This window comes from Oncorhynchus keta, chromosome 30 (assembly GCF_023373465.1).
Source record: "Oncorhynchus keta strain PuntledgeMale-10-30-2019 chromosome 30, Oket_V2, whole genome shotgun sequence".
NCBI classification, from domain to species: domain Eukaryota; kingdom Metazoa; phylum Chordata; class Actinopteri; order Salmoniformes; family Salmonidae; genus Oncorhynchus; species Oncorhynchus keta.
In genome coordinates this window covers 15614944-15639460 of record NC_068450.1, presented here as the reverse complement: position 1 = coordinate 15639460, position 24517 = coordinate 15614944, and the positions used below count along the sequence as shown (strand labels likewise).

The 24517-nt window shown below is 45.6% G+C and overlaps 1 protein-coding gene across 1 annotated transcript in view; it reads left to right on the top strand.

Moving 5' to 3' along the window:
- The window catches only part of LOC118372987 (disintegrin and metalloproteinase domain-containing protein 19), a 56360-nt gene that overhangs the window by 30532 nt on the left and 1311 nt on the right, over window positions 1-24517 (top strand). Inside the window, exons 4-21 of the mRNA XM_052487813.1 lie at window positions 4175-4253; window positions 4457-4533; window positions 6459-6666; window positions 6939-7004; window positions 10201-10272; window positions 13784-13950; window positions 14392-14476; window positions 14667-14806; window positions 15112-15289; window positions 16388-16477; window positions 17207-17402; window positions 21212-21320; window positions 21436-21649; window positions 22197-22274; window positions 22948-23056; window positions 23250-23388; window positions 23542-23683; window positions 23840-24486. Coding sequence (XP_052343773.1) covers window positions 4175-4253; window positions 4457-4533; window positions 6459-6666; window positions 6939-7004; window positions 10201-10272; window positions 13784-13950; window positions 14392-14476; window positions 14667-14806; window positions 15112-15289; window positions 16388-16477; window positions 17207-17402; window positions 21212-21320; window positions 21436-21649; window positions 22197-22274; window positions 22948-23056; window positions 23250-23388; window positions 23542-23683; window positions 23840-24486 — 2796 coding nt within the window. The remainder of the gene's footprint in view (window positions 1-4174; window positions 4254-4456; window positions 4534-6458; window positions 6667-6938; window positions 7005-10200; window positions 10273-13783; window positions 13951-14391; window positions 14477-14666; window positions 14807-15111; window positions 15290-16387; window positions 16478-17206; window positions 17403-21211; window positions 21321-21435; window positions 21650-22196; window positions 22275-22947; window positions 23057-23249; window positions 23389-23541; window positions 23684-23839; window positions 24487-24517) is intronic.

The following is a 24517-nucleotide window of genomic DNA, read 5'->3' as shown; positions in this document are numbered from 1 at the left end:
ACCTGACTGAACTTTTGTTTGGTTCAACTTTGTTATTTTGTTGCTGTGTTCAGTTTTAATAAAAATCATGAACGCCTACCATGCTGCATCTTGGTCTCCTTCTTCATCCGACTACAGCCGTTTACAAGTCTACCATTTTTAAGAGTGATTAAAACATGTTAATAACGTACCTTTGAGTACATTGAAAAATATTTGATATACCTCAACTGGTATGACATCCAGCCCTGGAGTTTTCCCAGACTTGAAGACTTTAATTGAATCTAGAAGTAACTTCAGTTTGTGGAAATGGAGGAGACTGATATGAAAGTACTTTGCTTCCTCTTTCAAAATATAGTTTTGTAAATCATGGATAACACATTTCTATACATTATTTTTGTTAGAATTTCTATGTTGAAGATAAAACAATAATTTGGTGCATTTATACCCATATTCCATTCGGGTTTGCTTTATTTTTTTACAATATATTACACTTACACTCTTAAATAAGTCCCTCCATTTCTTTCAGTTTTCCTCTAACTTATTCTGTGCCTCTATGTTAGTTTTTATTGCTATCTATCTGTACCGTTAGTTCCTCTATTTCCTTCTTTAAGATGAACTCTTTTGCCCTAAATAGTTTGGGTTTTAAAGATGAGTATTGAATTGATGATGTAGATCTGATGATATAGATTTGATTATATAGATTTGAGGCGGGGTGCGGCAGGGTAGCCTAGTGGTTAGAGCGTTGGACTAGTAACCGAAAGGTTGCAGGTTCAAATCCCCATGCTGACAAGGTTCAAATCTGTCGTTCTGCCCCAGAACAGGCAGTTAACCCATCATTGAAAATAAGAATTTGTTCTTAACTGACTTGCCTAGTTAAATAAAGGTAAAATAAAAATATAAAATATCGTTGCAGTTGATCGTTGCTGATGGCTCTGTGTTTGAAACTAGCCCTCAGGAGAAACTATCATCTGACCAAGATGGGTAGAGGTATAGAAAAGATGAATGGACAGAGAGATGGGTGGAGGTATAGAAAAGATGAATGGACAGAGAGATGGGTGGAGGTATAGAAGATATGGATGGAGAGATGGGCGGAGGAATAGAAGAGATGGATGCAGAGATGGGCGGAGGAATAGAAGAGATGGATGTCTAGAGAAATAGGTGGAGGTATAGAAACGATGGATGGATGGATAGAGAGATGGATGGAGGTATATATAATCTTGAGTTTGTTCTAGCTATTCGTGTGAGCCCTCAGCCAAACCCAGTGATGAAGAAATATGTCTCCCAAGTGTGTGTGTGTGTTCGGCATGGTCCAACTGCATTCCTTAGTTTGATGGATCTGAGAGAGGGAGGGAGAGAGAGAGAGAGGGAGAGAGTGGGAGGCGTAGAGAAAGAGAGAGACCTATAACAGCTGGTAGTGTGGTTTAGTATTTGAATGAAAACAGGAAGAGTGGATTGAGACAGACTTGGAACCAATCAGAGCAAAAAAATAAACATCTGCACAAGACCCTGAATGTTTGTTGGTCTGTCTATAGAGCATCTGTGTGTGTTTGACCAGACTATCACATACTCCTAACTATGAGTTCACCCAGGTGTGACACTCCAAATGAAGCATATACCCATTCAGTAAGGATGTTAGAAAAGTCCAGAAGAGTTGACTGAAAGCCCTGTCATAGTGTCGTTGGACAAACAAACAGTCACTCTATATATGTTATTATCCAAATGTCTGGGAGGGAAAAATAGCTTTTCTGATCGGACAGAACGGTTTGGGATTGTATATGTTGTAGATAGGATTGTTTCTTTAATAGGGTTGAGTCTGGGTTGCTCTTTATCTCTGTCTCTCTGTGTATATCTATCTCTGTCTCTCTCTGTGTATCTCTCCCTATATCTGTCTCTCTGTGTATATCTATCTCTGTCTCTCTCTGTGTATCTCTCCCTATATCTGTCTCTCTGTGTATATCTATCTCTGTCTCTCTCTGTGTATCTCTCCCTATATCTGTCTCTCTCTCTGTGTATCTCTCCCTATATCTGTCTCTCTGTGTATATCTATCTCTGTCTCTCTCTGTGTATCTCTCCCTATATCTGTCTCTCTCTCTGTGTATCTCTCCCTATATCTGTCTCTCTGTGTATATCTATCTCTGTCTCTCTCTGTGTATCTCTCTGTGTATCTCTCTGTGTCTGTATCTCTCTGTGTATCTCTCTGTATCTGTATCTCTCTGTCTCTGTATCTCTTTGTGTATCTCTCTGTGTATCTCTCTGTGTCTGTATCTCTCTGTATCTGTATCTCTCTGTGTATCTCTCTGTATCTGTATCTCTCTGTGTATCTCTCTGTATCTGTATCTCTCTGTCTCTGTATCTCTTTGTGTATCTCTCTGTGTATCTCTCTGTGTCTGTATCTCTCTGTATCTGTATCTCTCTGTGTATCTCTCTGTATCTGTATCTCTCTGTCTCTGTATCTCTTTGTGTATCTCTCTGTGTCTGTATCACTCTGTATCTGTATCTCTTTGTGTATCTCTCTGTGTCTGTATCACTCTGTATCTGTATCTCTCTGTGTATCTCTCTGTGTCTGTATCTCTCTGTATCTGTATCTCTCTGTGTATCTCTCTGTATCTGTATCTCTTTGTGTATCTCTCTGTGTATCTCTTTGTGTCTGTATCTCTCTGTATCTGTATCTCTTTGTGTATCTCTCTGTGTCTGTATCTCTTTGTGTATCTCTCTGTATCTGTATCTCTGTGTATCTCTCTGTATCTATATCTCTTTGTGTATCTCTCTGTATCTCTTTGTGTATCTCTCTGTGTATCTCTTTGTGTCTGTATCTCTCTGTGTATCTCTCTGTATCTGTATCTCTCTGTGTATCTCTTTGTGTCTGTATCTCTCTGTGTATCTCTCTGTATCTCTCTGTGTATCTCTCTGTGAATCTCTCTGTATCTGTATCTCTCTGTATCTGTATCTCTTTGTGTATCTCTCTGTGTCTGTATCTCTTTGTATCTCTCTGTATCTGTATCTCTGTGTATCTCTCTGTATCTGTATCTCTTTGTGTATCTCTCTGTGTATCTCTCTGTGTCTGTATCTCTCTGTGTATCTCTCTGTCTCTGTATCTCTTTGTGTATCTCTCTGTGTATCTCTCTGTGTCTGTATCTCTCTGTATCTGTATCTCTCTGTCTCTGTATCTCTCTGTCTCTGTATCTCTCTGTGTATCTCTCTGTGTATCTCTTTGTGTCTGTATCTCTGTGTATCTCTTTGTGTATCTCATTGTGTCTGTATCTCTCTGTGTTTCTCTCTATATCTGTATCTCTCTGTGTATCTCTTTGTGTCTGTATCTCTCTGTGTATCTCTCTGTGTATATCTTTGTGTCTGTATCTCTGTGTATCTCTCTGTGTATCTCTCTGTATCCGTATCTCTTTGTGTATCTCTCTGTGTCTGTATCACTCTGTATCTGTATCTCTTTGTGTATCTCTCTGTGTCTGTATCTCTCTGTATCTGTATCTCTTTGTGTATCTCTCTGTATCTATATCTCTCTGTGTATCTCTCTGTATCTGTATCTCTCTGTATCTGTATCTCTCTGTGTATCTCTCTGTATCTGTATCTCTTTGTGTATCTCTCTGTGTATCTCTTTGTGTCTGTATCTCTCTGTATCTGTATCTCTCTGTGTATCTCTCTGTGTCTGTATCACTCTGTATCTGTATCTCTCTGTATCTGTAACTCTCTGTGTATCTCTCTGTGTCTGTATCACTCTGTATCTGTATCTCTGTGTATCACTCTGTATCTGTATCTCTCTGTATCTGTATCTCTCTGTGTATCTCTCTATATCTGTATCTCTCTGTGTCTGTATCTCTCTGTATCTGTATCTCTCTGTGTATTTCTCTGTAATGCTTTGAGGCACTCTTTCCCTTTGTAACTCAGAATGTCACAATTAATGTTTCATGAGCTGTGTCCCTGGAGAGGAACACAGTACTTCTTTCTCTTCTTTTCTCACTTTTCATAGCTCACTCGCATTCTCTCTCTTCCTCGCTCACTCACTCTATCACTCTCACTCTATCACACTCCTGTCATGTTCTCATTCCCTTCCCCTCTCTCTGTTCTGTCTGACTGAAGCATCCTGCTCCCCTTTGTTTTATGGTGACAGTGTATTCTATTCACCAGCACTGTTTTCAGTTTGGTAATGTTCTCTCTCTCTCTCCCGTTCCATATGTTCCAGGCAGTTATTGGCCCCCGGATATCAGGAGATATGGTACAGTCCCAGTGGTTCCCGCCAGACCTCCAATCCACCCAGCACTGTGAGTTCAATGGGTTGTTCTAAAGCATCTCACAATAGGGGGGTAACCATGTAACCAGCCTATTTCTGATTTGTGGATGTCAAATGGCAAAAGAGTTGGCTGAATCAGAAACAGACTAACCAAGCTCTTAAATCTTAGGTGACATCATCGGAAAAAGAAAATTGCATGATGTGAGTTTGTTTAACTCTCCTCTCGTGTTGCAGGGCCACTGTTTCTACCATGGTGATGTCCGTGGTGTGAAGGGGTCAAGTGCAGCACTCAGCACCTGCTCAGGTCTCAGGTAAGAGTTACCACAGGTAACATTTCTGGTGAAAGTGGTGATCACTAACAGCATTGAATAAGACATGCCTCCTAAATATTAATACATTTTATTTGAATGATAATTCAGACGTATATTTGTCACACGGCCATTCTCAAACCAACACAACAGGAGAGAAGGTCAAAAGATGGTTTATTTGTTGGCCATGCACTGACTGTTGAGATATGCAGGCCAGTGTGTTTCTCGGTCATTTGGGTTCCATGTTAAGTTATTGAAGCTCCAGCAGCATCAGGGATGGAGTTTAGAGGTTGGGATCCAGCCGTGCTGTTGTTTCCTTTCTGGGTTCACAGAGGAGGCTGTTATAGGAGAATAACAGACACATACATTGACAGAACATCTGCAGGAGTAGGAGTGCTCTCACACAGACACACACACACACACAAATACACACACACACACGCACACAAATACACACACACACACACACAAATACACACACAAATTCACACACACACACACACACACACACACACACACACACACACACACACACACACACACACACACACACACACACACACACACACACACACACACACACACACACACACACACACACACATACACACACAAATACACCCACACAGACACACAAATACACACACACACACACAAATACACACACAGCCCCACATCTGCAGGAAAGGAATTAATGAATACATCTCCCTGCTATGTCCCTAGACAGAGCTCAGTATAGAGCCCAGAGCACTCACGCACACTCACGCACGCACACACACACACGCACGCACGCACGCACGCACGCACGCACGCACGCACGCACGCACGCACGCACACACACACACACACACACACACACACACACACACACACACACACACACACACACACACACACACACACACACACACACAGGGCTGTAGAGAGCATCTGGAGAAGGGTGCTATTTGCTGGGTGTCTCCCAGATCCAATCCCCGCTGAGTCAGAATGTGATATGTGCTGGGTATCTCCCAGATCCAATCCCCGCTGAGTCAGAATGTGATATGTGCTGGGTATCTCCCAGATCCAATCCCCGCTGAGTCAGAATGTGATATGTGCTGGGTGTCTCCCAGATCCAATCCCCGCTGAGTCAGAATGTGATATGTGCTGGGTGTCTCCCAGATCCAATCCCCGCTGAGTCAGAATGTGATATGTGCTGGGTGTCTCCCAGATCCAATCCCCGCTGAGTCAGAATGTGATATGTGCTGGGTGTCTCCCAGATCCAATCCCCGCTGAGTCAGAATGTGATATGTGCTGGGTGTCTCCCAGATCCAATCCCCGCTGAGTCAGAATGTGATATGTGCTGGGTGTCTCCCAGATCCAATCCCCGCTGAGTCAGAATGTGATATGTGCTGGGTGTCTCCCAGATCCAATCCCCGCTGAGTCAGAATGTGATATGTGCTGGGTGTCTCCCTGATCCAATACCCATCCGGTATCAGGATTTATGTACACAGTTCAACATACAGTTCAGCCAGGATTTAGTTGTCTCAGACCTGGGGCGGCAGCATAGGCTAGTGGTTAGAGCGTTGGCCTAGTAACTGGAAGGTTGCGAGTTCAAACCCCCGAGCTGACAAGGTACAAATCTGTCGTTCTGCCCCTGAACAGGCAGTTAACCCACTGTTCCCAGGCCGTCATTGAAAATAAGAATGTGTTCTTAACTGACTTGCCTGGTTAAATAAAGGTAAAAGAACATTTTTGAAAAGGACCTGACATGTAAATCCCAGATGTTTCTAGTTTTACATTCTGCCATATCTAACTTCTCTCAATAGTTATTTGATGGATTCTCTCTTAAACTAGAGACTGAAAAACCAATACGTTTTCCCAGCTATAATAGTTTTAGTTTGTTTTCTAGCCTGGAACTGTTGTGATTCAGATCTCTGTTTCCCTAGGGGACTTATTACGGTGAACACCAGCGTCAGCTACCTGATAGAACCCCTGCCCGCTGTCACCATGGATACACAGCCTCCTCACGCTGTGTTCCGAGCCAAGAACCTTCGTCTGCCTAACGGAACATGCGGGCATCACCATAGCAACCAGGGCCAGGGGGAGGGTCTGGGTGATCTCATCCGGGGAATGATGATGGTGCGGGGCGGAAGGGTGAGTGGAGGAGGGATGATTAGACTGGTATCTGATATGAGAACAACCACTATATTCTCCAGTGAATAGAGGCTGCTTTGTATCAATGAAATATCCAATAAATGTTAGGCATTTTAAGACTGATGAAAAATAGAGGCAAAACATACTGTGAGTTGATAATAAACCATTATGGAGGGGGGGGGGGTATATGTGTGTGTTGCAAGCTCATACAAGTAATAATGCACTGTAATAGTTGGCTGTAAAGTTCTCTAATATGTCCTGATTTTCTCCAGGAGCGTAGAAACGTGGGCCAGAGTATGAAGTATGTAGAGCTGCTGCTGGTAGCCGACCATGCTGAGGTAAGAGGCTAGGCACCTTAGTCATTTTTTACATGGCCATTTATTCCAGTTAGTCAGTTGTGAGGGTAGAAAGGATGCATGACCTCCATCTCCTCTTCTGACCTGTGACTCATACTTCAAGGAAAGACTGAACTAGAGACACTCCAACCCTCTGTTACATCCCCCCCATCCCTTCATCTCTCTATCGTCACATCTCATCCACATCCTCCCCACTTCCCCCTAATGAGACCTGACAAGGTCTGTTCTAATGAGACCTAACAGGGTCTGTTCTATTGAGACCTAACAGGGTCTGTTCTATTGAGACCTAACAGGGTCTGTTCTAATGAGACCTAACAGGGTCTGTTCTAATGAGACCTAACAGGGTCTGTTCTATTGAGACCTAACAGGGTCTGTTCTATTGAGACCTAACAGGGTCTGTTCTAATGAGACCTAACAGGGTCTGTTCTATTGAGACCTAACAGGGTCTGTTCTAATGAGACCTAACAGGGTCTGTTCTAATGAGACCTAACAGGGTCTGTTCTATTGAGACCTAACAGGGTCTGTTCTAATGAGACCTAACAGGGTCTGTTCTAATGAGACCTAACAGGGTCTGTTCTATTGAGACCTAACAGGGTCTGTTCTATTGAGACCTAACAGGGTCTGTTCTAATGAGACCTAACAGGGTCTGTTCTATTGAGACCTAACAGGGTCTGTTCTATTGAGACCTAACAGGGTCTGTTCTATTGAGACCTAACAGGGTCTGTTCTAATGAGACCTAACAGGGTCTGTTCTAATGAGACCTAACAGGGTCTGTTCTAATGAGACCTAACAGGGTCTGTTCTAATGAGACCTAACAGGGTCTGTTCTAATGAGACCTAACAGGGTCTGTTCTAATGAGACCTAACAGGGTCTGTTCTAATGAGACCTAACAGGGTCTGTTCTATTGAGACCTAACAGGGTCTGTTCTAATGAGACCTAACAGGGTCTGTTCTATTGAGACCTAACAGGGTCTGTTTTATTGAGACCTAACAGGGTCTGTTCTAATGAGACCTAACAGGGTCTGTTCTAATGAGACCTAACAGGGTCTGTTCTATTGAGACCTAACAGGGTCTGTTCTATTGAGACCTAACAGGGTCTGTTTTATTGAGACCTAACAGGGTCTGTTCTAATGAGACCTAACAGGGTCTGTTCTATTGAGACCTAACAGGGTCTGTTCTAATGAGACCTAACAGGGTCTGTTCTAATGAGACCTAACAGGGTCTGTTCTATTGAGACCTAACAGGGTCTGTTCTAATGAGACCTAACAGGGTCTGTTCTATTGAGACCTAACAGGGTCTGTTCTATTGAGACCTAACAGGGTCTGTTCTAATGAGACCTAACAGGGTCTGTTCTAATGAGACCTAACAGGGTCTGTTCTATTGAGACCTAACAGGGTCTGTTCTATTGAGACCTAACAGGGTCTGTTCTAATGAGACCTAACAGGGTCTGTTCTAATGAGACCTAACAGGGTCTGTTCTATTGAGACCTAACAGGGTCTGTTCTAATGAGACCTAACAGGGTCTGTTCTAATGAGACCTAACAGGGTCTGTTCTATTGAGACCTAACAGGGTCTGTTCTATTGAGACCTAACAGGGTCTGTTCTATTGAGACCTAACAGGGTCTGTTCTATTGAGACCTAACAGGGTCTGTTCTAATGAGACCTAACAGGGTCTGTTCTAATGAGACCTAACAGGGTCTGTTCTAATGAGACCTAACAGGGTCTGTTCTAATGAGACCTAACAGGGTCTGTTCTATTGAGACCTAACAGGGTCTGTTCTATTGAGACCTAACAGGGTCTGTTCTAATGAGACCTAACAGGGTCTGTTCTATTGAGACCTAACAGGGTCTGTTCTAATGAGACCTAACAGGGTCTGTTCTATTGAGACCTAACAGGGTCTGTTCTATTGAGACCTAACAGGGTCTGTTCTATTGAGACCTAACAGGGTCTGTTCTATTGAGACCTAACAGGGTCTGTTCTATTGAGACCTAACAGGGTCTGTTCTATTGAGACCTAACAGGGTCTGTTCTAATGAGACCTAACAGGGTCTGTTCTAATGAGACCTAACAGGGTCTGTTCTAATGAGACCTAACAGGGTCTGTTCTAATGAGACCTAACAGGGTCTGTTCTATTGAGACCTAACAGGGTCTGTTCTAATGAGACCTAACAGGGTCTGTTCTATTGAGACCTAACAGGGTCTGTTCTAATGAGACCTAACAGGGTCTGTTCTAATGAGACCTAACAGGGTCTGTTCTATTGAGACCTAACAGGGTCTGTTCTAATGAGACCTAACAGGGTCTGTTCTAATGAGACCTAACAGGGTCTGTTCTAATGAGACCTAACAGGGTCTGTTCTAATGAGACCTAACAGGGTCTGTTCTATTGAGACCTAACAGGGTCTGTTCTAATGAGACCTAACAGGGTCTGTTCTAATGAGACCTAACAGGGTCTGTTCTAATGAGACCTAACAGGGTCTGTTCTATTGAGACCTAACAGGGTCTGTTCTATTGAGACCTAACAGGGTCTGTTCTATTGAGACCTAACAGGGTCTGTTCTAATGAGACCTAACAGGGTCTGTTCTAATGAGACCTAACAGGGTCTGTTCTATTGAGACCTAACAGGGTCTGTTCTAATGAGACCTAACAGGGTCTGTTCTATTGAGACCTAACAGGGTCTGTTCTAATGAGACCTAACAGGGTCTGTTCTAATGAGACCTAACAGGGTCTGTTCTAATGAGACCTAACAGGGTCTGTTCTAATGAGACCTAACAGGGTCTGTTCTAATGAGACCTAACAGGGTCTGTTCTAATGAGACCTAACAGGGTCTGTTCTAATGAGACCTAACAGGGTCTGTTCTAATGAGACCTAACAGGGTCTGTTCTAATGAGACCTAACAGGGTCTGTTCTAATGAGACCTAACAGGATCTGTTCTAATGAGACCTAACAGGGTCTGTTCTAATGAGACCTAACAGGGTCTGTTCTAATGAGACCTAACAGGGTCTGTTCTAATGAGACCTGACAGGGTCTGTTCTAATGAGACCTAACAGGGTCTGTGTGTGTGTGTGTGTGTGTGTGTGTGTGTGTGTGTGTGTGTGTGTGTGTGTGTGTGTGTGTGTGTGTGTGTGTGTGTGTGTGTGTGTGTGTGTGTGTGTGTGTGTGTGTGTGTGTGTGTGTGTGTGTAGTTTCAGAAGCACGGCGGGGACTTAAATAGGACGAAGACGAAACTGCTGGAGGCAGCTAACTACGTAGACAAGGTAAGAAAACCACACAAATTAACACTGTGGTTCATTTGAGATTTGGGAGATTGTGGGTCCCTAGTTTAAGATTTTTTGTTTATTTAACCTTTATTTAACTAGGCATCTAGTTTGGGGTGCGGTGGGGGGTATAAGGCAGTAACCTAAACAATATAATACTGACAAAAGGCACATATCACAGCATACTACAGGTGGTGGAGAGACCTACACTTTTGTGGGGGAGAAGGACTGCGAGAAGGCCAGTTCTGGTGACTTTTCATAACAACATTCTACTGCGAACTGAATGAAAATATCATTTCCCCCTCCAGAAATGAGCCCAATAACATATAGGTCCATATGATCAGGCAGGTTAGATCACACACTTTAAAGTGTAAACATAAGGCTATAATGTTGCTAGTTAGAAAAATATTGATGACTTGATTGTCCCCCCAAAAAAAAAAAAAACTGTTCCACTGGCACTCAGTCAACCAAGGATCCTGTACTGTGAATATAATGTAGGCCTAGTTGCACTGGCCTGTGTTACATTTATCCCCAGTCTTCCCTATGCATTCAACGCCATGGGCGAGCACTAACTCGCATGGAACAATACCACTGCTAAACACCACTGCTAAACACCACTGCTAAACACACCACTGCTAAACACACCACTGCTAAACACCACTGCTAAACACACCACTGCTAAACACCACTGCTAAACACACCACTGCTAAACACACCACTGCTAAACACACCACTGCTAAACACACCACTGCTAAACACCACTGCTAAACACACCACTGCTAAACACACCACTGCTAAACACCACTGCTAAACACACCACTGCTAAACACACCACTGCTAAACACCACTGCTAAACACACCACTGCTAAACACACCACTGCTAAACACACCACTGCTAAACACCACTGCTAAACACCACTGCTGTACAATCTGGTTCTAAAATGGTGCAGTTTAGGCCTACTCATTTCTTGGATTTGAGAATTAAGTATAGCCTGATAACTATAGAAAGCTCAGTTATCCTCCACTTTTAACAGTGGCCATCAAATGATTTCAAATATGTATTTTCCTCTGCACTGCATTAAGAATGTTGTACAATGACTGAGCATGCATATTTCTCTCTCTTTCTCTTGGAATTTGAATGCGCCTCAAGAGCAATATTCTTTTCTCTCATAGAATGCGACAGGTTGAACAATTTAATAGGTCAACTATTCTACTATGGAGTTGTCTGATTTTGCTGTTGTTTACTCGTGGTTTTGGCTGTGGAAAATTAAATGGGGACAACAATTTTTCATTCGATAATTCAAATAACCAAAGGTACTGGGTCTCAGCTCCGTCTGGCTCTCATTTGGATCGTAGGTGCTGGGTCTCGTACCCATCACTGCCTGGTAGAACTAAGAACAGATACAGCCCTTGGTTCACTCCAGACCTGACTGCCCTTGACCAGCACAAAAACATCCTGTGGCGGACTGCAATAGTATCGAATAGCCCCGGCGATATGCAACTTTTCAGGGATGTCAGGAACCAACATACACAGTCAGTTAGGAAAGCAAGGACTAGCTTTTTCAAACAGAAATTTGTCCCCTTCAGCAATAATTGCAAAACGTTTTGGGACACTGTAAAGTCCATGGAGAATAATAGCACCTGCTCACAGCTGCCCACTGCACTGAGGCTGGGAAACACTGTCACCAGTGTGATAATATGATAATATGATAATCGAGAATTTCAATAAGCAACAGCTATGCACCCCGCAGCAACTTGCCCCCCCTCACCCAAATCTAGATAACAGATGTTCTGAAAGAGCTGCAAAATCTGGACCCCTACAAATCAGCCGGCCTAGACAATCTGGACCACTACAAATCAGCCGGGCTAGACAATCTGGACCCCTACAAATCAGCCGGGCTAGACAATCTGGACACCTACAAATCAGCCGGGCTAGACAATCTGGACCCCTACAAAGCTGGGCTAGACAATCTGGACCCTCTCTTTCAAAAACGATCTGCCGCAATTGTTGCAACCCCTATTACTAGCCTGTTCAACCTCTCTTTCGTATCATCTGAGATCCCTAAAGATTGGAAAGCTGCCGCGGTCATCCTGCCCTGTCTATCTAAAGTCTTCGAAAGCCAAGTTAACAAACAGATCCTCGACCATTTCGAATCCCACCGTACCTTCTCCGCTATGCAATCTGGTAACTCTCAGATAGAGTTCAGTGTGTCAAATCGGAGGGCCTGTTGTCCGGACCTCTGTCAGTCTCTATGGGGGTGCCACAGGGTTAAATTCTCGGGCCGACTCTTTTCTCTGTATATATCAATGATGTCGCTCTTGCTGCTGGTGATTCTCTGATCCACCTCTACGCAGATGACACCATTCTGTATACCTCTGGCCCTTCTTTGGACACTGTGTTAACAAACCTCCAAATGAGCTTCAATGCCATACAACTCTCCTTCCGTGGCCTCCAACTGCTCTTAAATGCTAGTAAAACTAAATGCATGCTCTTCAACTGATCGCTGCCCGCACCCGCCTGCCCGACTAGCATCACTACTCTGGACGGTTCTGACTTAGAATATGTGGACAACTACAAATACCTAGGTGTCTGGTTAGACTGTAAACTCTCCTTCCAAACTCACACTAAGCATCTCCAATCCAAAATTAAATCTAGAATCGGCTTCCTTTTTCGCAACAAAGCCTCCTTCACTCATGCTGCCAAACATACCCTGGTATGCCAAACCCACTGGCTCCAGGTCATCTTTAAGTCTTTGCTAGGTAAAGCCCCGCCTTATCTCAGCTCACTGGTCACCATAGCAACACCCACCTGTAGCACGCACTCCCGCAGGTATATTTCACTGGTCATCCCCAAAGCCAACACTTCCTTTGACTACCTTTTCTTCCAGTTCTCTGCTGCAAATGGCTGGAACGTATTGTAAAAACCACTGAAGCTGGAGACATATATTTCCCTCAATAACTTTAAGCATCAGCTGTCAGAGCAGCTTACCGAGCACTGCACCTGTACACAGCCCATCTGTAAATAGCCCACCCAACTACCTCATCCCCATATTGTTATTCTTTTGCTCTTTTGCACCCCAGTATCTCTACTTGCACATCATCATCTGCACATCTATCAATCCAGTGTTATTGCTAAATTGTCATTATTTCGCCACTATGGCCTTTTTATTGCCTTACCTCCCTAATCTTACTACATTTGCACACACTGTATATAGATTTTTCTCTTGTGTTATTGACTGTGTGTTTGTTTATGTGTAACTCTGTGTTGTTGTTTTTGTCGCACTGCTTTTCTTTATCTTGGTAAATGAGAACTTGTTCTCAACTTGCCTACCTGGTTAATTAAAGTTTAAATAAAACTTGTTAGTCAAATTGTGTGTGTGTGTGTGTGTGTGTGTGTGTGTGTGTGTGTGTGTGTGTGTGTGTGTGTGTGTGTGTGTGTGTGTGTGTGTGTGTGTGTGTGTGTGTGTGTGTGTGTGTGTGTGTGTGTGTGTGTGTGTGTGTGTTTGTGCAGTACTACAAGTCTCTAAGTATTCGTGTGGCAGTGATCGGTCTGGAGGTGTGGTCTGATCAGGACAGGATCAGTGTGTCTGGTAACCCCTACAGTACCCTGGGAGCGTTCCTGGCTTGGAGACGCAAACAGCTACACACTCTACCTAACGACAACGCTCAACTCATCACGTTAGTGTGACACACACACACACACACTACCTAACGACAACGCTCAACTCATCACGTTAGTGTGACACACACACACACACACACTACCTAACGACAACGCTCAACTCATCACGTTAGTGTGACACACACACACACTACCTAACGACAACGCTCAACTCATCACGTTAGTGTGACACACACACACTACCTAACGACAACACTCAACTCATCACGTTAGTGTAACACACACACACACTACCTAACGACACCGCTCAACTCATCACGCTAGTGTGACACACACACACACTACCTAACAACAACGCTCAACTCATCACGTTAGTGTGACACACACTCCTTACTGTACTCTAGATCTCTTTAATCCATTCATCCTTAATCCAGCTCTCTTTCCTTCCATTAAAACCATTCAGTGGAACTACACAGCTGTGTTTTTTGTTCCCACAGGGGCGTGGCGTTTCAGGGCACCACCATTGGGCTGGCCCCTCTCAGAGCCATGTGCTCAGAGTACCAGTCAGGGGGAATCAACGCAGTAAGACTACAACAGAACTCTGTCGTTTGAGATTTGACCATTGCCAATAGCAGCCCAGTAAAGCTTTCTCTAATGTTGTCATGAAGTTGTGATGTATTTCTAATAGCACACATAGATCTAGAACCAAGCTAACATGAGATGTATGTCCTTTTGACTTTCAATACGGGAATCCACCTCTACCCCCCTACAGGACCACTCTGACAGTGCTGTGGGCGTGGCAGCGACCATGGCCCACGAGATGGGGCATAACTTTGGCATGAGCCATGACAGCCCCGGGTGCTGCCAGGCCAAGGCTGATGATGGAGGCTGCATCATGGCTGCTGCCACTGGGTGAGAGAATCTATCTATGTTGAAAATATCTTTCTTATTAAAGAGATTTTATCTTAGTGAGAATAAACCTGTATAACTAAAGGTTAAATAATGATATAATGCTGCTTTGTAAAAGACATTCCCGGGACACATTCAGCTGAGCAAAATGTAGTGGATTATTAATATCTGTATAGAAATATATAACTTAGAACAGAATTTCCTCTCTAACACGTAGAGTAGAAGGAATAATGTAAAGTCTAGTGATGGCATTTCTATCTGCAATGCGTTGCACCTTACCGAATACACCCCTGGTGTGTGTCTCACAGCCACCCGTTCCCCCGTGTGTTTAATGGATGTAACCATCGGGAGCTGAGCAGGTACCTGAGCTCCGGAGGGGGAAAGTGTTTGTTTAACCTCCCCAACACCAGAGCCATGTACGGGGGACAGCGCTGTGGGAACGGGTACCTGGAGGACGGAGAGGAGTGTGACTGTGGAGACGAGAAGGTGAGGGGGGGAAGTGTGCGTGTGTGATGGTCAGTGCCGCCACTGACATGGTCTTACTTCTATTACAGCATGTTAGATGACTGTCATTCATATTTCATTCACCCTGTTCAATATAACATTGAGGTTTAGACTACTACATGATTCACATTTTCCCTAAATCAGTCATGAGGTTGCTAAAACCTAGCCTATGAATGGAAGTTTACACTTGGGTCGAGAGAAAGACAATGAGATGACAGACAGTGACACATTCAATACTGCCTTGCACACTCTTAACTGCATGTAGTTTATGGTGTAATCCTTAGTCCAACAGTTGCAAATGAGAGTTTCTATTGGACAAATTCAGGTATTTTTTTGTTCCGTTTTGTTTGCTTCCGTTTAAGAAACGTTTGTCAACAGAATCTGTGGAATGAACACAACAGTGATCAGCATAAACACAGTTCACTTTCATAGCAGCCACGTTGTATTCCTTCTCGCCTCAATGCACTCTCCTCCTCTCACCGTTTCCCTTTGTTTGTGGGCTTCAATGAACAATACATCAGCTGTTTGTGACCAGGCGAAAAAACCTTTCCAAGCCAAACCATGTCATAACCGCTACACACAGCCTACATCGTTGTCCCCATATTAGCTAAAGTAACATCCTAGTCAACATAGCTAATATAACTAATTCATTGGTAAACCGGCTACAATCATGCAGTAACGTTACAGTGTACAGTCAGTAAGCAGTTACATCCGTGGGCCACAGTGGCAATAAATGAATAAAACCAAAAGCTTACCTTGAATTGGAAGAGTTCCAGTGTTGTGTTGGATAGTCATAGCCAGCTTGCTAACATAGCATCCCTCTGTTTGAGTAACTAAACTAGCCAGCTGCATTTTCTAGCTAAATAAGTGAATAAATGAATAAGTGTGTTTTAATCAATTATTTGGTGATGTGAATATATTTAGTATAGTTTTATCTAAAAACGGTAACTTTTTCAATGTTTTACAATTTAAAAAAAATATATATTCACTGAGGAGGATGGTCCTCCCCTTCCTCATCTGAAGAGCCTCCACTGGTGTGTGTGTGTGTGTGTATACTGATTATTCTTCCTCTCTCTGCAGGAGTGTTCCAGTCCCTGCTGTAATGCCAACAATTGTACTCTCAAGGCTGGAGCAGAATGTGCCCACGGAGTCTGCTGTCACAACTGTAAGGTACTGTACACTGTCCTCTCTCTCGCTCTCTTTCTATCTTTCTCTCTTTCTATTTCTCTCTCTCTCTAGCTTTCTGGTTGTCCGCTCTCTCTCTCTCTCTTTCCCCCACCCTCTCTCTCTCTTTCCCCACCCTCTCTCTCTCTCTCTCTCTCTTTCTCTCTCTTTCTCTCTCTAGTTGAAGAGTTGTGAGGTGTGTTGGATCATTTAATAGTCCCCTTCTCTCCTTCTCTCTCTCTCCCTCTCTCTCTCCCTCTCTCTTTATCTCTCTCCCTCTCTCTTTATCTCTCTCTCTCTCTCTCTCTCTCTCTCTCTCTCTCTCTCTCTCTCTCTCTCTCTCTCTCTCCTTCTCTCTCTCTTTCTCTCTCTCTTTATCTCTCTCTCTCTCTCTCTCTCTCTCTCTCTCTCTCTCTCTCTCTCTCTCTCTCTCTCTCTCTCTCCTCTCTCTCTCCTTCCCCTTCTCTCTCTCTCCCTCTCTCTCTTTATCTCTCCCTCTCCCTCTCTCTCTCTCTTTATTTCTCTCTCTCTCTCTCTCTCTCTCTCTCTCTCTCTCTCTCTCCCTCTCTCTCTCTCCCTCTTCTCTCTCATCTCTCTCTCTATCTCTCTCTCCCTCTCTCTCTCCTCTCTCTCTCTCCCTCTCTCTCTCTCTTCTCTCTCTATCTCTCTCTCTCTCTCTCTCTCTCTCTCTCTCTCTCTCTCTCTCTCTCTCTCTCTCTCTCTCTCTCTCTCTAGTTGAAGAGTCCAGGTGTGTTGTGTCGTACTCCAACAGGGTCATGTGACCTACCCGAGTACTGTGATGGGATGGCGGAGTCTTGTCCTGCTAACTTATACCTGGTGGATGGTACATCCTGTGATGGGGGGCGGGCCTACTGCTACACCGGCATGTGTCTCACCCTGGAGCAGCAGTGTCAATCACTTTGGGGGCGGGGTTAGTACCTATCAATCATTCTGGGGCGGAGTTAGTAGGCATGTTATTGCATGCTGTTATAAAGTAATGGATTGCTTTTATAGCACTTTTCAATGTAATGCTCCCCTATTGAAATCCATTGTCAAATCAAATCAAATCAAATGTTATTTGTCACATACACATGGTTAGCAGATGTTAAATGCGAGTGTAGCGAAATGCTTGTGCTTCTAGTTCCGACAATGCAGTGATAACCAACAAGTAATCTAACTAACAATTCCAAAACTACTGTCTTATACACAGTGTAAGGGGATAAGGAATATGTACATAAGGATATATGAATGAGTGATGGTACAGAGCAGCATACAGTAGATGGTATCGAGTACAGTATATACATATGAGATGAGTGTGTAGACAAAGTAAACAAAGTGGCATAGTTAAAGTGGCTAGTGATACATGTGTTACATAAGGATGCAGTCGATGATGTAGAGTACAGTATATACATATGCATATGAGATGAATAATGTAGGGTAAGTAACATTATATAAGGTAGCATTGTTTAAAGTGGCTAGTGATATATTTACATAATTCCCATCAATTCCCATTATTAAAATGGCTGGAGTTGGGTCAGTGTCAATGACAGTGTGTTGGCAGCAGCCACTCACTGTTAGTGGTGGCTGTTTAACAGTCTGATGGCCTTGAGATAGAAGCTGTTTTTCAGTCTCTCGGTCCCAGCTTTGATGCACCTGTACTGACCTCGCCTTCTGGATGATAGCGGGGTGAACAGGCAGTGGTTCGGGTGGTTGATGTCCTTGATGATCTTTATGGCCTTCCTGTAACAACGGGTGGTGTAGGTGTCCTGGAGGGCAGGTAGTTTGCCCCCGGTGATGCGTTGTGCAGTCCTCACTACCCTCTGGAGAGCCTTACGGTTGAGGCGGAGCAGTTGCCGTACCAGGCGGTGATACAGCCCGCCAGGATGCTCTCGATTGTGCATCTGTAGAAGTTTGTGAGTGCTTTTGGTGACAAGCCGAATTTCTTCAGCCTCCTGAGGTTGAATAGGCGCTGCTGCGCCTTCTTCACGACGCTGTCAGTGTGAGTGGACCAATTCAGTTTGTCTGTGATGTGTATGCCGAGGAACTTAAAACTAGCTACCCTCTCCACTACTGTTCCATCGATGTGGATAGGGGTGTTCCCTCTGCTGTTTCCTGAAGTCCACAATCATCTCCTTAGTTTTGTTGACGTTGAGTGTGAGGTTATTTTCCTGACACCACACTCCGAGGGCCCTCACCTCCTCCCTGTAGGCCGTCTCGTCGTTGTTGGTAATCAAGCCTACCACTGTTGTGTCGTCCGCAAACTTGATGATTGAGTTGGAGCGTGCGTGGCCACGCAGTCGTGGGTGAACAGGGAGTACAGGAGAGGGCTCAGAACGCACCCTTGTGGGGCCCCGTGTTGAGGATCAGCGGGGAGGAGATGTTGTTGCCTACCCTCACCACCTGGGGGCGGCCCGTCAGGAAGTCCAGTACCCAGTTGCACAGGGCGGGGTCGAGACCCAGGGTCTCGAGCTTGATGACGAGCTTGGAGGGTACTATGGTGTTGAATGCCGAGCTGTAGTCGATGAACAGCATTCTCACATAGGTATTCCTCTTGTCCAGGTGGGTTAGGGCAGTGTGCAGTGTGGTTGAGATTGCATCGTCTGTGGACCTATTTGGGCGGTAAGCAAATTGGAGTGGGTCTAGGGTGTCAGGTAGGGTGGAGGTGATATGGTCCTTGACTAGTCTCTCAAAGCACTTCATGATGACGGAAGTGAGTGCTACGGGGCGGTAGTCGTTTAGCTCAGTTACCTTAGCTTTCTTGGGAACAGGAACAATGGTGGCCCTCTTGAAGCATGTGGGAACAGCAGACTGGTATAGGGATTGATTGAATATGTCCGTAAACACACCGGCCAGCTGGTCTGCACATGCTCTGAGGGCGCGGCTGGGGATGCCGTCTGGGCCTGCAGCCTTGCGAGGGTTAACACGTTTAAATGTCTTACTCACCTCGGCTGCAGTGAAGGAGAGACCGCATGTTTCCGTTGCAGGCCGTGTCAGTGGCACTGTATTGTCCTCAAAGCGGGCAAAAAAGTTATTTAGTCTGCCTGGGAGCAAGACATCCTGGTCCGTGACTGGGCTGGATTTCATCTTGTAGTCCGTGATTGACTGTAGACCCTGCCACATGCCTCTTGTGTCTGAGCCGTTGAATTGAGATTCCACTTTGTCTCTGTACTGACGCTTAGCTTGTTTAATAGCCTTGCGGAGGAATAGCTGCACTGTTTGTATTCAGTCATGTTGCCAGACACCTTGCCCTGATTAAAAGCAGTGGTTCGCGCTTTCAGTTTCACGCGAATGCTGCCATCAATCCACGGTTTCTGGTTAGGGAATGTTTTTATCGTTGCTATGGGAACGACATCTTCGACGCACGTTCTAATGAACTCGCACACCGAATCAGCGTATTCGTCAATATTCCCATCTGACGCAATACGAAACATATCCCAGTCCACGTGATGGAAGCAGTCTTGGAGTGTAGAGTCAGCTTGGTCTGACCAGCGTTGGACAGACCTCAGCGTGGGAGCCTCTTGTTTTAATTTCTGCCTGTAGGCAGGGATCAGCAAAATGGAGTCGTGGTCAGCTTTTCCGAAAGGGGGGCGGGGCAGGGCCTTATATGCGTCGCGGAAGTTAGAGTAACAATGATCCAAGGTTTTACCACCCCTGGTTGCGCAATCGATATGCTGATAAAATTTAGGGAGTCTTGTTTTCAGATTGGCTTTGTTAAAATCCCCAGCTACAATGAATGCAGCCTCCGGATAAATGTTTTCCAGTTTGCAAAGAGTTAAATAAAGTTCGTTCAGAGCCATCGATGTGTCTGCTTGGGGGGGGATATATACGGCTGTGATTATAATCGAAGAGAATTCTCTTGGAAGATAATGCGGTCGACATTTGATTGTGAGGAATTCTAAATCAGGTGAACAGAAGGATTTGAGTTCCTGTATGTTTCCTTCATCACACCATGTCCCGTTAGTCATGAGGCATACGCCCCCGCCACTCTTCTTACCAGAGAGATGTTTGTTTCTGTCCGCGCGATGCGTGGAGAAACCCGTTGGCTGCACCGCCCTGGATAGCGTCTTCCCAGTAAGCCATGTTTCCGTAAAGCAAAGAACGTTACAGTCTCTGATGTCCCTCTGGAATGCCACCCTTGCTCGGATTTCATCAACCTTGTTGTCGAGAGACTGGACATTGGCAAGAAGAATACTGGGAAGTGGTGCGCGATGTGCCCTTTTTCGGAGTCTGACCAGAACACCGCCGCGTTTCCCTCTTTTTCGTAGTCGTTTCCTTGGGTCGCTGCAAGCGTCCATTCCGTTGTCCTGTTTGTAAGGCAGAACACAGGATCCGCGTCGCGGAAAACATATTCTTGGTCGTACTGATGGTGAGTTGACGCTGATCTTATATTCAGTAGTTCTTCTCGACTGTATGTAATGAAACCTAAGATGACCTGGGGTACTAATGTAAGAAATAACACGTAAAAAAACAAAAAACTGCATAGTTTCCTAGGAACGCGAAGCGAGGCGGCCATCTCAGTCGGCGCCGGAAGTCTGCGGCTTTGACAATATTGCTCACACCTATCTGGGTCCTTGGCTCCAAGGGAGAAGGATTAGGGCTTGTTACTGGACTGGGCTCTGTTCGGTGTTATTTCTGTTTTCACTATCAGAAATCTTCACAGGACAGGCTTTACCTGACCACAGGAACATTTGTGTGCTTGCAGGAGGTCATATAACACTGTGTGTGTTCGGTCCTCTCTAGATGGCCGTCCTGCTCTAGACCTGTGCTTTAAGAAGGTGAACGAGGCAGGAGACACCTTTGGGAACTGTGGCAAGGACCTGTTGGGGAAATACAAAGGATGCAGGGACAGGTGAGGAGTCACACAGTCACCACCAAATGTGTGATCCTTTGTATAGAAGTGTCTCTTCCTTCAACTACCATTTAACATTCATGTCTGAATCCATGTGACCGTTCTGTTGCTTTAGGGATGCTAGATGTGGTAAGATCCAGTGTGTGAGTTCAGCCTCCAAGCCCCTGGAGACTAACGCTGTTCCCATTGACACCACGGTCCGGGTGGGAAGCAAGAAGGTCCTCTGTAGGGGGACACATGTTTACCGACCAGGCCAGGGGGACGAGGAACAGGGGGACACACTGGACCCAGGACTGGTCATGACCGGGACCAAGTGTGGAGAGGACTCGGTGAGGAGGGAAGAGGAGGAGTGGGGGTAGTGTGGGTGGAGGATGTTGTGTGTGTGTGTGTGTGTGTGTGTGTGTGTGTGTGTGTGTGTGTGTGTGTGTGTGTGTGTGTGTGTGTGTGTGTGTGTGTGTGTGTGTGTGTGTGTGTGTGTGTGTGTGTGTGTGTGTGTGTGTGTGTGTGTGTGTGTGTGTGTGTGCTTTAGCGCTGTGTATCTTTTAGTCTATGAGCTCTCTGTTGTGGAAGGATGCCATTTACTAGACTATCTACTTATTATAATGACTCTCTCTCTCTTTCTCGCTCACTCGCTCTCTTGCTCTCTTATCCCTCTCATCTCTCTCTCTCTCTTTCTCGCTCTCTCATCCCTCTCATTTCTCTCTCATCCCTCTCCTTTCTCTCTCTTTCTCGCTCACTCACTTGCTCTCTCTCTCTCGCTCTCTCATCCCTCTAATTTCTCTCTCATCCCTCTCCTTTCTCTCTCTCTCTTTCTCGCTCACTCGCTCTCCCTCGCCCTCTCTCTCATCCCTCTTTCTCTCTCACTCTCTGTAACAGATCTGTTTCGGGGGAGAGTGTCGCAACGCGTCTTTCCTGAGGGCGGATGAGTGCAATGCCAAGTGCCATGGCCATGGGGTATGGGAGGGGCTGGGTGTGTGATAGGGGAAGGGTATGGGAGGGGCTGGGTGTGTGATAGGGGAAGGGTATGGGAGGGGCTGGGTGTGTGATAGGGGAAGGGTATGGGAGGGGCTGAGTGTGTGATAGGGGAGGAGTATGGGAGGGGCTGGGTGTGTGATAGGGGAAGGGTATGGGAGGGGCTGAGTGTGTGATAGGGGAAGAGTATGGGAGGGGCTGGGTGTGTGATAGGGGAAGAGTATGGGAGGGGCTGGGTGTGTGATAGGGGAAGGGTATGGGAGGGGCTGAGTGTGTGATAGGGGAAGAGTATGGGAGGGGCTGGGTGTGTGATAGGGGAAGAGTATGGGAGGGGCTGGGTGTGTGATAGGGGAAGAGTATGGGAGGGGCTGGGTGTGTGATAGGGGAAGAGTATGGGAGGGGCTGGGTGTGTGATAGGGGAAGGGTATGGGAGGGGCTGAGTGTGTGATAGGGGAAGAGTATGGGAGGGGCTGGGTGTGTGATAGGGGAAGGGTATGGGAGTGATGTGGGAGGGGTAGGTAGGCGTATGGGCTACTGCAGAATAAGGGAAGGTGCTGGGTCTGAGGTTATGGACTCAAAGGTTTAATAAAGCTGTTATAACACATGTTGTCAGTGTTGAAAGCGTCTCTCTCTCTCTCTCTCTCTCTCTCTCTAGCTGTGTAACAACAACCACCACTGCCATTGTGACTCAGGCTGGGCTCCTCCCTTGTGTGACCAGGAGGGGACAGGAGGGAGTGTCGATAGTGGACCTGTCATCAACCACAGTATGTTATCAACCAACCAGTCACTCAAATAATGATTCAGTCAGTCTAATAACTGATTAAATCTAATAACTGATGTGGTGTTGAAAAAGACTACTAGGTTAAACCACATATATTTGATTGTTGGTTTTCAAGTCATATCTTCCAGGTTAATGTTTGATCTGACCTTTGTTGTTGATGTTGTTTGTGTTTCTAGGCAGTCTACTTCCTGTCCTGTTGCTCCTCCCCATGGTTCTCTTTGTCCTATTGTCTGCTGTGGGCCTGTGGTGCTGCTACAGCCATAAACTACATAAAAACCTTCCTCTGAAGACCTCGGTCCCACCACCCAAGACAATGTGTGTAGCTCAGTATTTCAGTTGTTTTTACATATTTTACTTTTTAAATTTATCTTATTTTATTAAAGGAAAATATGCATCATAGACATTTCACAGTAATCAACATCTCAGATTTAACTTCTAGAATGAAAAACACTGTGTTTGACTCCTTAGTTGCCCAGTCAGTTGGCCAGTCCCTGCTGAAGCCAAACATCTACAAGCCAACAGTCTTGAAAACTGTCACCTTGACAACAGCCATGCCAACGGCCATGCCAACCCTGCCTTCCTACTGAAGAGACAGGGCTCAGACAGACTGGTGAGGGGATCTGTTTATTCACCTTACACCACAGTACATTCTATGTACAGTAAAGTCAATGCTAAAAATCTTACTCTTGACAGGTAAATAACAAAATAATAATTCAAAAACTATTCTGACAGCAGTGCTGTGAGTGCTTGTGTTTGTCCGCCACAGAGTCAGTCCAGTCCTCGTCCCAGCCCCTCCACCAGAACCAGGCACGCTATCTTCCGTCCGACTGTGAAACCCCCTCCTATACCTGCTTACGCAGCCCAGCAGAGACAGGCTCAACCCCAGCTCCAGCCTCAATCCCAGCCCCAGTCTCAACCCCAGCCCCAGTCTCAAACCCAGCCCCAGTCTCAACCTCAGCCCCAGTCTCAACCTCAGCCCCAGTCTCAACCTCAGCCCCAGTCTCAATCCCAGCCCCAGCCTCAACCTCAGCCCCAGTCTCAACCTCAGCCCCAGTCTCAATCCCAGCCCCAGTCTCAACCTCAGCCCCAGTCTCAATCCCAGCCCCAGCCTCAACCCTCCCTCCACCCCAAGCCCCAACCCTCCTTCCAGCCCAAGCCCCAACCCTCTCTCCAGCCCCTGCCACAGCCCAAGCATAAACCTCCTATCCCCAGCTCCCTAGCCCAGCAGAAAGGACCCCTTCCTCCAGCCATCCTGCCCCCCAAGCCCCACTCAACACCTCACACACACAGACCTGACCCCCCCAACAGACCCCAACCCCCCTGCCCGCTCACCAAACCCAAAATACCATCAGACGTGTTACAGAGAGGAAAGTCCAATCTGGCGCCACCTGGTGGACATAAGAAACCCAGCAGGTAAGAACAGAATATACTGCAGCGCAGAACC